This window comes from Erythrolamprus reginae, chromosome 4 (genome assembly GCF_031021105.1).
Source record: "Erythrolamprus reginae isolate rEryReg1 chromosome 4, rEryReg1.hap1, whole genome shotgun sequence".
Taxonomy (NCBI): domain Eukaryota; kingdom Metazoa; phylum Chordata; class Lepidosauria; order Squamata; family Dipsadidae; genus Erythrolamprus; species Erythrolamprus reginae.
In genome coordinates, this window is record NC_091953.1 from 64989586 (window position 1) to 65002937 (window position 13352).

General features: G+C 40.4%; 1 protein-coding gene across 9 annotated transcripts in view; it reads left to right on the top strand.

Annotated features, from left to right (window-relative positions):
- Positions 1 to 13352, top strand: part of PDE9A (phosphodiesterase 9A) — an 80924-nt gene that overhangs the window by 42500 nt on the left and 25072 nt on the right. For all 9 annotated transcript variants that reach the window (XM_070750481.1, XM_070750482.1, XM_070750486.1 and 6 more), the window contains 4 exons: positions 3128 to 3209; positions 6597 to 6671; positions 9258 to 9344; positions 12163 to 12267. In XM_070750481.1, coding sequence (XP_070606582.1) covers positions 3128 to 3209; positions 6597 to 6671; positions 9258 to 9344; positions 12163 to 12267 — 349 coding nt within the window. The remainder of the gene's footprint in view (positions 1 to 3127; positions 3210 to 6596; positions 6672 to 9257; positions 9345 to 12162; positions 12268 to 13352) is intronic.

Below are 13352 nucleotides of genomic sequence, written 5' to 3' on the forward strand. Positions count from 1 at the left end.
TAAAAAAGATTCTTTTTGTGTGCATATGCATATGTGTATTGTCCTGAAAAAGGATACTTATTGAATAAAACTGTTAAGGAGTGTGCAGAATCCTTGAGTTATCAAAGATATGCACAGAGGAAATGTGATATCCAAGAGATGTGAGTAATTATTCAGTCATACAAGACAGATACATTAAAGTGTATAAAATAGTGTTTACTTTAGAAATAGCACAGTCAATTTAAACAGTCTAGTCTTTCACATTCAAATAAATCAATAACTCTCAATACAATAATATTAAAAACCTGTCTTTTTCATATCAAATATACATTACAACTTACATCAAACTGTCATCAAATACATAGAGCTTACTACATCAGTCACAGTGAATCAGCAGAAAGAACAGAGAGAGCAGAGAGAGAGTATCATGTTTCTGGCTCCCTCTTATGGCTATTTGCAACACTACCTCTTAAAGCTATAGTACTTCAATAAATACAAACATTCATTGTTAGCTTGTTTATATATTGCAAACCCAACTGTTTTGTACATAGTACTAACAAAAACAACAGAGTTTCATGCTTCCACAATAACATGACTTAGTATTTTGCTGCAGTGGTATTTACTATTTGGGGTAACTGATATTATGCAATATACAAAAGAGGAGTAAAAAAATAGTAAGCAAAAGAGCTTGAAGCAGGAAAAAGGAAAGGAAGCCTAAAGTAACTAAAATACATGATATTAGCATTCCCTATATGTCTCCATCCCATTTGGTCTTTGCAAACCATCCTTGCTTCTCCCATATCACTACATCACAATTATAATTTGCATTTTGTGCTTTTAGCTTTTTACAACTTTTTAAAGATTTAATCAACTCAATCATACCAACATTTCTTCTTCCCCTACCTCTTAGTCCATTCAGTCTTCAAGCATATATATTTGTTTTGAAACTTCATCCTCATTACTTCATACATAATATTGGACTTTGCTAATCTTTCTATTTATTCTTATACACTCTTTTCAACTCCTTGTTTGTTTGTTTGTTTATTTATTGAATGTATATATGCTGCCCCCTCACTATCTCAAGTGATTCTGGGTGGCTTATAGTAGTATAAAACAGATCTAAAAATATTAAAAGCATGAAAATTAAGATCAACAACTAAACAAGTAAAATATTAAGAGCAGGAACACAGATGGTCACAGGCATTGACATTTGATTCTCATTAAATTATCAACCGCCTCCAGTGCTTATGCAAGACATTCTATAATGTTCACTGTTCACTATTGTATAATTTTTCAGAATCAATAAATATACAATAAACTTCTTTTCCCATGTTCAAACATTTCTCAGTGCCCTGATGAAAAGCAAAATAATCAGTAAGTGTACAACAGACCTACAGGTCTTCCAAGTTTAGGAAGCTTGCTACTTCTACAGCTGGAGACATCATTTGGTTGTATTATATAAGTTACTTAAATCCACTTCCATCTGCTTTGTCAAGCATTTGAATGAATCCCGACCCCTCCACCCCCATGGAGATTTCACTTCCAGTGTCTTCCTTCCTGGATTTATGGGCAGTATATCTTTACTAATTAAACAAATTACTTGCCATGCCCTTGTCTCCCAATTCCCTTTGACCCAGAAAAGCCACTAAACCATTAAAATTTATTGAGATAATGCACTGCTGAAATCAACCGGGACTGGGGCGTGCTGTACAAAAACAGGGAATAAATGTGCTTTCCCCCCCCCCCCCGCTTTTTTTTTTCTTTTGACGAAAGAGAAGGAGATGTATGTTACTTGACAGTGCAGATTCCATGGCAAATAGGAAACCAGTGGGAAGTAGATAAGAGCAGGCACTTATTGGCAGAATTGATCCTTTCAACCTGTGCCTCACTACCCCATTCACCTATCCCTCCCTCCTTATCTCTTTCTCTTTCTATTTGGAATCCTTGAAAACAAACTTCACTGCAGTTTGGGACATGATTGAGATGTAAATGGCTGTCTGGTTTTCAAGTGGGACATCACTAGTCTTTCAAAGATTTTCATAACTACGGATGTTAGAGCAACTGGTCTGTAGCCATTCAGTTCCTTGATGGAGGGCTTCTTTGGCACTGGGATGATAGTGGAGTGTTTGAAACAAGAAGGAACGTGGCATATCTCTAGTGATTTGTTGAAGATTTGGGTGAAGATGAGGGCCAATTGGTCAGCACACATATGTTACATTAATTTGAGGTATTTTGCCAGTGGAAAAAAGCAAGATGGTACCTGCATAAAAAATAATTTGAATATTACTTTTGTTTTACAATGGGGCAATGCTCTTATCCACATTTGAGAAGGGAAGAGAAATTTGGAAGAACATAGTACACAACTTTATCTTCAAGGACCTTTTTATTTTCTGTTGCTATTTTGTTATTCTTGTGTGAATAGTTTACCTATAGCAGGAAAGGTTCTGTAAGACCGCAGTTGTTCTTTTTTCATGAAGCAAGAAACTGATACACAGTTCTAATCAACAGCCATTACTTTGTATAATTCCTTCAGTGTTAAATTGCTGGTATAGACATTATATGAGAAAAGATTTCCATATCTTGAAAAGTGTGAATTGGATTTCAACTCATAATGTTTGCACATGTTGTATAGTATAAAATTTATTTATTTATTTATTTATTTATTTATTTATTCATTCATTCATTCATTCATTCATTCATTCATTTGTATGCCGCCCTTCTCCGTAGACTCAATGGGACCCACATAAGGAAACAAATGTTTTAGTATAATAATCCTAAATAGAAAATAAGTACTGTTGAACGTAACCTGCATGTTTTCAAGCTTTCTTCAAATAAATAAATAAAGGTTCCTACACCTGACACTTACCTTAACTTTGGGTTTTTTTCCCCTCTAAAGACTTAAAATGCACTTTCATGTTTGGCAAACACACCTACATTTCTTTACAAATCTCTTAGTATACTATATTATTCACAGGAAAGCAATTTGGTTTGTGTGCTGTGAAAAGGGGGAAATTAATTTTGCAGGAGTTATCCTTTAGAATCAACCTTTTGATTGTGTCTGATGAGTTTAAATGAAATTATTTTTGTATCACTTGTTTACAAGGCTTTTCTTTTAGATACTGAGTGTTGGATTTTGTTTTCTTCTTAGGACCAACTTCCCTTATAAATACAGTTTCCTGGATGAAAACAACAAGCTTAAACCCCGAAGGGATGTTCCCTCTTATCCTAAGGTACAATGTCATGTAGATACACTCAGAGTGTCTTTAGACAGAGCTGATAATCACAATAACTAAAATTATTCTTGGCATCTTTTGCTTTCTATCAAATAATGCCCAGGAGTTTATTATACACAGGAAGAAAGATTCAGAATCATTATGTTTAAAAACACTCCCCCGAACCAGTCGTCTTACAAATCACTACAATAAACAACATCCGGGAAAGAGCGGACAGATGTGAATTCAGATGTAATACCTCATGGTATTCTTTGCCTTAAGATTTCTTTAAAAACAGTAGGCAGGTTGAGTGGGTGTGGATGTGGGGCTCCTGAGCCCCATGATTTTGGCCCCATTGGTCATCATGCTGCTAAAATTTGGTGTCAAACTGCTCATATTCCTATTTCATTTTTTCATGTTTCAGATGCAAAATATATACTAATTTTAGACCCAAAACTTGTTCAAACTGAAAAAAGGGGAGGAAAAGCAAAACTTTTCCACAGTACAGCATCACATTATTGTCCATGGTCCTTGCAGACCTCAACTATGTTTTTTTTAAAAAATAGCTAAAAAATAGCAGTCATTGGCTGCAAAAAATTGCACATCCCCAAAAGTTATGAATTTGCTATCCTCAATATACTTCTGGAATATAATAAATATGTATAATGTATACTGCTCAAAAAAGTAAAGGGAACACTTAAACAACAGAATATAACTCCAAGTAAATCAAACTTCTGTGAAATCAAACTGCCCACTTAGGAAGCAACACTGATTGACAATCAATTTCATTTTGTTGTCAGCATATTCCACTTTGTACAGAACAAAGTACAGTGATCCCCCGTTTATTGCGTCCCCAACCATTGCGAACAGGGTACTTCGCGATTTTTCAACCCGGAAGTCAAAATACCATCTACGCATGCGTGCGTTTTTTCTATGGGCACGCATGCGTAGATGGCAACCGGGAGATCAGCTGCTGGGTGGCTTTCCTGGGTCTTCCCCCTCTTGCTGGCGTCAGCGAGGAGTTTCCCCACCGCCCACGCAAACTCCTCGCTGCCGCCCGCCCTTCGCCCGCCCACGCCGTTCATTCTCGCCGCTTTCGAGCTGAGTCCTGAAGCGAATTCGCTCCCGGACTCAGCTCGAAAGCGCCGAGAGACAGCGCCAAGGAACGGGCCTGTCCACGCTGTCTCTCGGCGCTTTCGAGCTGAGTCCGGGAGCGAGTTCGCTCCCGGACTCAGCTCGAAAGCGCCGAGAGACAGCGCCAAGGAACGGGCCTGTCCACGCTGTCTCTCGGCGCTTTCGAGCTGAGTCCGGGAGCGAGTTCGCTCCCGGACTCAGCTCGAAAGCGCCGAGAGACAGCGCCAAGGAACGGGCCTGTCCACGCTGTCTCTCGGCGCTTTCGAGCTGAGTCCGGGAGCGAGTTCGCTCCCGGACTCAGCTCGAAAGCGCCGAGAGACAGCGCCAAGGAACGGGCCTGTCCACGCTGTCTCTCGGCGCTTTCGAGCTGAGTCCGGGAGCGAGTTCGCTCCCGGACTCCGCTCGAAAGCGCCGAGAGACAGCGCCAAGGAACGGGCCTGTCCACGCTGTCTCTCGGCGCTTTCGAGCTGAGTCCGGGAGCGAGTTCGCTCCCGGACTCAGCTCGAAAGCGCCGAGAGACAGCGCCAAGGAACGGGCCTGTCCACGCTGTCTCTCGGCGCTTTCGAGCTGAGTCCGGGAGCGAATTCGCTCCCGGACTCAGCTCGAAAGCGCCGAGAGACAGCGCCCCCCGGACCCCCAACCCGGGTTTGGGGGGCTGCTAGGAAGCCCCCCATGCCGGCGGCAAACAGCCGCGCCGCCCCCAATCTTCGGCTCCTCGCTAGCGCTGTGGGAGTAAAAACACCATCTGCATATGCGCAGATGGTGTTTTTACTTCCGCATCGCTACTTCGCGAAAACCCGCTCGTTGCGGGGGCTCCTGGAACGGAACCCTCGCAACGAGCGGGGGATCACTGTATTCAATGAGAATATTTCATTCATTCAGATCTAGGATGTGTTATTAGAGTGTCCCCTTTATTTTTTTCAGCAATGTGTAATCAATATCGATTTATTTCCTTGAAAATCTTACTTGTTATAATCTCTATAGAACAGGGGTATCAAACCTGTGACCCGCATATCAACCCGTGGATGTGTCACATGCTGGCCCCACCCCCACCCAATTTAGTGGAGGGGGGAAATCTTGATACGTCGTGTGATGCTGGTGTGATGACATGAGTTTGACACCCCTGCTGTAGAGGGTCCCAGGATGTGATTTATGAATTATTTTAACATTCCTTTAAATATTCCCACTAACTGTTAGTTCAAGGAATGGATGCTCTGATAAGTGCCGTAACACTACCACACTTGCTTTGTCTCTATGTATGTCTCAGGCCCTTTCACCAGTGCTGAGCCCACCCATTCTTGGTGCTTCAGAAATCTTTACCAGCCTGAAAAAAAATCATGTCCCATTGCCGAACTTTTCCTGCCACTGTTTCAAACCACTGCAGCAGAGGTGGGTTCCTCCGGGTTCGGACCGGTTCTATAGAACCGGTAGTAACTTGGTGGCCTGGGTCACTAGAACCACCAGTGACCCAGGCCTGGTACATCCCCGAACCGCCTCTCTGGGTGGCCCCACAGGTAGCGCCATTTTGTTTTTTGTTTCTGCGCACACACAGCTGTTTTTTGCTTCTGCGGATGCGCAGAAGCTGGGTTTTTTGCACTGGGCATGCCCATGCGGTGTGTCAGAAAGTGAACCAGTAGTGAGGTAAGCCAGAACCCACCCCTGCACTGAAGTCTAACACTCCTCCAGAGTAATTAATGATGAATCTAACAGGCTTTATGTATCTTGAAGCAGGATTTGGTTATATATTATATTTTGACTTATGTGTAGCTAAAGACAATTTAATGGTGTGTCATTTAAGGTCTGGGGATCAGATAAAGATAATGTCTCAATAACACAGCAGGGAAAAATAGGCTGCCAGGACATGTCTCTGCTATCGTTAGCTGCAAGTGGAAAAAGGCCCCATATTCTTTGTTTGTTTGGGTGGATGGGATGGATGGATATTTTGGGAAGATACTTGATTTTGAGAACAAGCATTTATTTATTTATTTATTTATTTATTTATTTATTTGTTTGTTTTTAGGTTGTTTATTTGTTTATTTGTCAAAACAGCAGGTATTAGTATAAACATAAAGAAAAGAAAAGTAAGTACAGGTAAATTTGGACACTAGGACAGTAAGACATGGATGATAGGCACAATGGTGTGCTTATGCATGCTCCTTACAGATCTATTAGGAATGAGGTAAGGTCAACTGTAGACACTCTAAGGTTAAAGTTAAAGATATACAACATACTGTATATTCATAATAAAAGCTTGGGTTTTTTTCTCTCCAGTACATGCTTTCTCAGGAGACAATAGGAGCTCTTAGGAAACCAACTTTTGATGTCTGGATGTGGGAACCCAATGAGGTAATGCATCACTTTGGAAACAAATCCCTGACCTCTCATCCTGTAAGGTTATTTTGTGGCTTTGTTTGTGATTACTTGAGGACTGGGACCTTGAACTTAGTGTCATCCAGGAACTGCTCTGAAAATATACAAATAGAGTTCAGTGTCTAAAAAGACTGAGTCTATATATAAAGTGGAAAAACAAAAGAAATTTCAGCAAAGCAGTTATAATTACAGGATTTCACAAGAGTAGAAAGCAGCAATAGATCAAGGACAGAGCTAATAATAGTTTAGCTCTGTCCTTGGTACAGGAAATGTAGAACTAGATCATTCTCACAGATGGTTGTTAATCTGCCCGTTAAATTTTTGCAAGCTGCTCTTACTATTAAGAAACCTCTCATCATGTTCAGCTGCAATCTGTCTTTCTACAGACCCATTCAGTATAGGCCTTCCCTTGAGAACGGCAGAGAACAGGACTTTTCTCTTTCGGTGAGAAAATTCTTCAGATTTTAAAGAAAGTATTGTTTTCTCGTTCAATCTTGCTATCACTTAGGCATGAGATTTTTCCTTTAACATCTTCTCACAGTATCATTTTAAAACAATTCTAAAATATGTAACTATCTTTATCCATCTTTTATATTAAAAAGTACCTTAAAGTGTTTTATACAAGAATGTAATTAATAAATCACTGCATTTTAAATTGAAAAGCATGAAAGCAAAGCTTATTAATCAGATTAAAATTTCATTATCCAAATAAACTACAGTAGAGGTGTAGGAATCAGTTTAAATTTGATTTATTATTATTATTATTATTATTATTATTATTATTATTATTTATTAGATTTGTATGCCGCCCCTCTCCGTAGACTCGGAGCCACTGACATATCATTTGTTTGATTAAATTTTCTGTGTAATTGTTGGAGATTCTGCTTTATTTTATGTAATTTCCTCCAATATATATATTTATGCATAATTTATATTGTACCAAAAGTTACAAAAAATTCATGCTGATGGACTAGATCACTCTAAAATGTGAACTGTTTTGTTTGCATTTTTGGCAGAGGAGGGATGGTAGTGGAAAAATCCATTGTGTCATGACTTAAGTGATTATATACATTTAATTTTAAGGAAATATGTAGCAGATTTCTATTTCATTATTTGGTTTACCTAAAGTTAAATTTAAAAAATCACCTCTGAAGGAATATGCTAATATGACTCTTTAACCATCTTTTGAACTTCCATAGAAAAAGCATTTCAAAAGTAAGGTTTGCATGTCATGCTTAACCATCATAAGGTTTAGTTAAATGTTATTTTAGAGCAATACGCTTACTTTGAAACTACATTTTCATTGGGTTAATTGTTGCAATACAGGGCTAAACAATGATACGACAATATGGATATATAATGAATTTATGGTTTCTTATTTTATGTCCAATTTATAGTCCAATCCAGGGGTAGGCTACCAATTTTAGCCCTACCGGAACGCACCGTGATTCGGCTTCTTCACACATGCAGAAGCCAAATCTTGCACGAAGATGCATGCATGCACGATTTCTGGGGTTTTTTTGCTTCTGTGCATGCAGAAATTGGAGACAAGAACTGCCAGTTGCTCGCGAGCAGCAAAATAAGATAAAAGCCACCCTGCCGCCCTCCATCTGCCTGCTGCACTGCCAGCTACCGCCACTTCCCCCCACCCCTCCACCCCTGCACTGGTATAAGCGATGGGAACTTCCGGTTCCCATCCACTTGTCGCGCTGCCAGCCGCTGCCTCCTGCACTGGCATGAGTGATGGGAGCTACCGGCTCCCATCTACCCGCAGCGCTGTCAGCTGCTGCCATGCTGCCGCCACACAGCCCCCACCCCATGATACCGCCACGAGCGGCCTGCCCGCTCCACCACACCGTGGCTCTCACCTTCAATCTCCTGGTCACGGCCATGCCACAGGGAGCATGCAGGGCTGCTCCGAGCTCTCTGCTCTCCCATGTGCGCCGAGAGATGCCTGCAGCATGGGACAGCAGAGAGCAGGCCACCCAGCTGGAACTTGGGCAGGCGGCTGTTGCTTGTTGGCCCCAGCTGCTGCTCTAGGCATCGCAGCAAGATTTGGTTGCTGTGCATGTGCAACAGCCAAAATCTCACTTTGACAAGCTTGTCTCCAGAAATCGTAGATGCTCCACCACTGGAAGTTTTTAAGAAGAGACTGGACAGTCACTTGTCTGAGATGATATGTAGGTTCTCCTGCTTGAGCAGGGGGCTGGATTAGAGAACCTCCAAGGTCTCTTCCAGCTCTATTCTATTCTAAATTCCAAATGTTACTGATTTGAACACAAGTAAACATCCTCTGCAATTCTGGGGACTTCTTCCTTATTTAAAATATTTTAAATAATATTTTTATTTTAAAAAGTAACAAAAGCATTACATAAAATTTAGAACAATGCATTATATTGTAATAATATATCATCCGTTATCAATTGGGCTTCCATGACTTGTACGTAATGAATTTTGGGAATAAACAAAATGAACCTAGCTGCATTTAATAGGATATATGCAATTTATTTTTAATGCACAAAGAAAATATAAAAATATATACTTTTTAAATTTTCCCTCCAGATGCTGAGTTGCTTAGAACATATGTATCATGATTTAGGATTGGTGAAAGACTTTAACATCAACCCAATCACACTGAAACGGTGGCTGGTAAGTTGCCAATGGATTTTAAACAAAAATTTAAAATCATTTTGAAGCTTTACAAATTTGTAAGTGTATTCCCAATGTAGATTCTAATACTTGAAATTAAGATAAAAGTTAGCTGAATACAAAATAACCACTGGAAAATTAAATGTTCGAAGTAAAGTGCATACTTCATTCTTATCAACCTAACAACATTGCCAGGTTGTCCATGTACAAATACATGCCACAAGCTATTTTTAGAAACCAGGAACAAACAGCTTCACTCTATTTCCCACAGTCCACCACTTATGACTTCCGTCTGTATTGTTCCACTCCATGTTAATGTTTTCTAGCTATTGCTGGGTTGAATGTTGGTGTCTGTTTAGCTTTACTTTCTTCTAAGAAGCTCCCTGCACTAAAAGCTCCCTCACCTGGCGCAATGGTCACTGCCCTGCAATTTTCAGATTCTGTTGCAGTCTTATTGGTAATAGTTCAAAGAGCATAATGATTATCACATTTACTTGATAAGCATAAGGTCAGTGGGTATTGGCACACGATGGCAACAGTTTAAGGGTACAGTGCTAAAATGCCCTTAGAATGTAAGTACTGCCGTGGTTTATCCAATACTGAACTCAGAGTATTTTGAGGACTCTTTTTTAAATGAAAAAAAAAAAGATTATGTACCCAATAGAGCAGTGATAGTGAACCTTTTTTTCCTTGGGTGCGCGAGTGTCCACACCCATAATTCAATGCCTGGGGAGGCAAAAGCAGCTTCTCCCATCCCCCAGAGGCTCTCTGGAGGCTGGAAACAGCCTGTTTCCCAACTTCAAGTGGGCCCAGTAGGCTTGTGTTTCACCTTCCCCAGGCTCCAAAGATTTCTCTGGAGCCGAGGGAAGGTAAAAATGCCCTCCCCATCACGCCAGAGGCTCTCTGGAAGCCAAAAATGCTCTCCCAGAACTTCTGTGTGAGCCAAAAATCAGCTGGCTGGCACACACATGTACATTGGAGCTGAGCTAGGGCAACAGCTCACATGGCAGCAGATATAGCTCTGTGTGTCACCTATGGCACCCTTGCCATAGGTTCCCCCTTCACTGCAATAGAGTGTTGGATGATAGTTTACATGCTGCCCTTCAATTGTTTTGAATTTTAGCCATTATTAACCCTAGCTATGATAGCTAATGGCAAGAGATTTGAAAATAAAATCCATAATATCTGGAGGGCACCAGCTTGCCTATCTCTCATTACAATATGTAGCAGTCTATTCGTTCTTTTATTTGAGTTTCCTTGCCTGTTCCATGTCCTGAATAAATTTAGTATTAATTATATTTTTTAATAGTTCCATTATTTAATCATGGCTTATACTCACAATACCATTTAAAGGAGCTGGATCATTTTTATTATATTATAAAATATCATTACATTACATTACATTACATTACATTACATTACATTACATTACATTACATTACATTACATTACATACATACTAATTATCCACATTTTGTACCAGTTTTGAGATAAGAATTATATTTCAAAACTCCATAAATAAATTACCAAGTATAGTCTGTTCCGATCTGCATAATACAGTAGTTTGGAAGATGTGAAATAAGCCATTCTTCAACATTTTTCTTTCCATCATTTGCATATTGTAAGATCTGTCTGTCTATTCCTCCAAGGTGCAACTACTTCAGGTAGAAAGGTGGGATGTCCTTCCTCCTTCGTGATTGTACTGCTATGGCCGGGCACCCGCCATGGCTAGTGCCCGGTTCTTCTTCCCTGGAGCTGCGGGGCAATCCCTTCCCTTTGAGGCAGTGGCGATCTGCCTCTCGGGTTCCAGGAGACCCCCTGTTCTCTGATCAGACCCTCCGAGTCTGATCAAACCACAAAAACGCAACCTCCAGGTAGAAAAAGGAGGGTCGGGGACGGAGCTCTGTCCCTGGCCTCCCGTCGCAGCGCTGTCGCCACCCGGATGGGTTAACCCGATGGGTTAAGAAATACATGTAGTAAAAGAAGAGATAGGCCTAAATGGATGAATATGGATTAAATACAAAAGTAAAATACAAACTAAGTACAAGAATAAAATACCAGAATGGGGGGAAAAATGCAGGTCTGGTAGAAACTATTTGAAGTTGTAGAAAAGTATGGTGTAGTAAATGATATTGGTGTAAATTTTTGTCTTTTTTTATTTTCAGCTCTTAATGGTATTCTGGTTTTCTATTTCTTTCTCCTTTTCTATACCATATAATATTGCTTAACCCAAAATGGTGTATGATAGTAGAATGGGATTATATACACATTGTATATCCAGAAAAAATTCGTGACTCAAAATGTTTATTATCACATCATCAATACTTGGTGACCAGTCATTTTCAGGATAATTCTGCATGTCAGCCCTTCTCAGAAACACGAGGTTCCCTTTCCACATTTTATTTTATTTATTTATTTAATTGGATTTATATGCCTCCCCTCTCCGAGGACTTGCTGCATTACTTTACAAACTATAGATATACATGCCAATATTTCCAGTATTTCTATCTGGCCAACTCTATGACCTTGTTAAGCGGTTCTCTGACTTACACCAGAGATCAGCCGATTGTTATTTAGTAGAAATGGAACATGACCTAAATGAATAGAAACAAACCTATATTTGGTAATAATGCAAAAAAACCCCCAAACATATTATTTTGTGTTTTAATTTTTTTTTAAAAGTACAAAGATAGAATAGTTATAAAATTGTAATATTCTAGAATCTAAAGGAGAGAATAATGGCACCAAAGGGTTGGTTATTGAGATTTAGTGCCACTTCCTTGCTTTCTTTATCAGTTTTTCCTCTTTATTTTTATAGCTGTGTATTCATGACAATTACAGAAACAATCCATTCCATAATTTTCGACATTGCTTCTGCGTTACCCAGATGATGTACAGCATGATCTCACTCTGCAATCTTCAGGTGTGTCTTTCTCTGGCCACTTTTATTCTCTCTTCAGTTCTCCTATAAGAAAAAAAAACAGACTGCATAAAACATCATTAAATCCATGGCTCCTGTTAAATACTTCTTTTCCCTACAACAACAGTATTTTGTTAATCTAATGTTGCTGAGAATAACTGATCCCAAGGTCACTTCAGTGTATAACCTTTTTTACATTTAAGTGAAAAATTGAAAGCTCTAGTGAAAAGGAGATGGTTGATAACCCTGGAAATTTCTTGGTCTACAAGTAGTGTTGGGCGAACCAAACTTTGCAGTGTTCGGCATGCCGAACCCGAAGCTGAACTTTTTTTAAAGTTCAGGTAAAGTTCGGGTTTGGCCAAACACCGCAAAATGCTGCCTCCCAGGAGGAGAGTGGGGAATCCCATCGTGGGATTTCCCACCTCCTTTTGCTTGCGGCACTGCAAGCAAAAGGAGGTGGGAAATCCCACAAAGGGATTCCGGAGGCGGGGCTTTGACGTCACGGAGACTACTTCCTGGCCGGCCGAAACGGGGCGGAAGGAGTCTCCGTGATGTCAAAGCCCCGCCCCCGGAATCCCATCGTGGGATTTCCCACCTCCTTTTGCTTGCAGCACCACTGCGGCATCCTTTTCTGTAAAAATAAAAGGAAACAAAAGGAATTCCCCACCTCCTTGTTTATTTTTACAGAAAAGGATGCCGCAGCGGCTTGCTGCAAGCAAAAGTTCGGGTTCGGGTTTGGTGAACTCACCCGAACTTGACGGCAAACTTTGGGTGAGTTCGCCGAACCCGAACTTCATTGGGTTCACCCAACACTATCTACAAGAGACATAGGAAACTGTCTTGCATTGCATCAGTTCATTGGTCCTTCTAACCAGGGTTCACACCAGATCGCCCGAACCTTTAGCGACCCACTGGTGATGTAATTTTGGCATCCAGGATCAGGTTCTGTCTGTGCTGGTCCATGCACACTGCCATTTTTTTTCATTGTTTGTATGGCTTTTCCTCATCCTCTGTTGTGAATAAAGCCCTTCCACCCATCCTGGGTTAATACTGACCTTTATTTCTTCATCTGGAGCACAGCTGAGCAG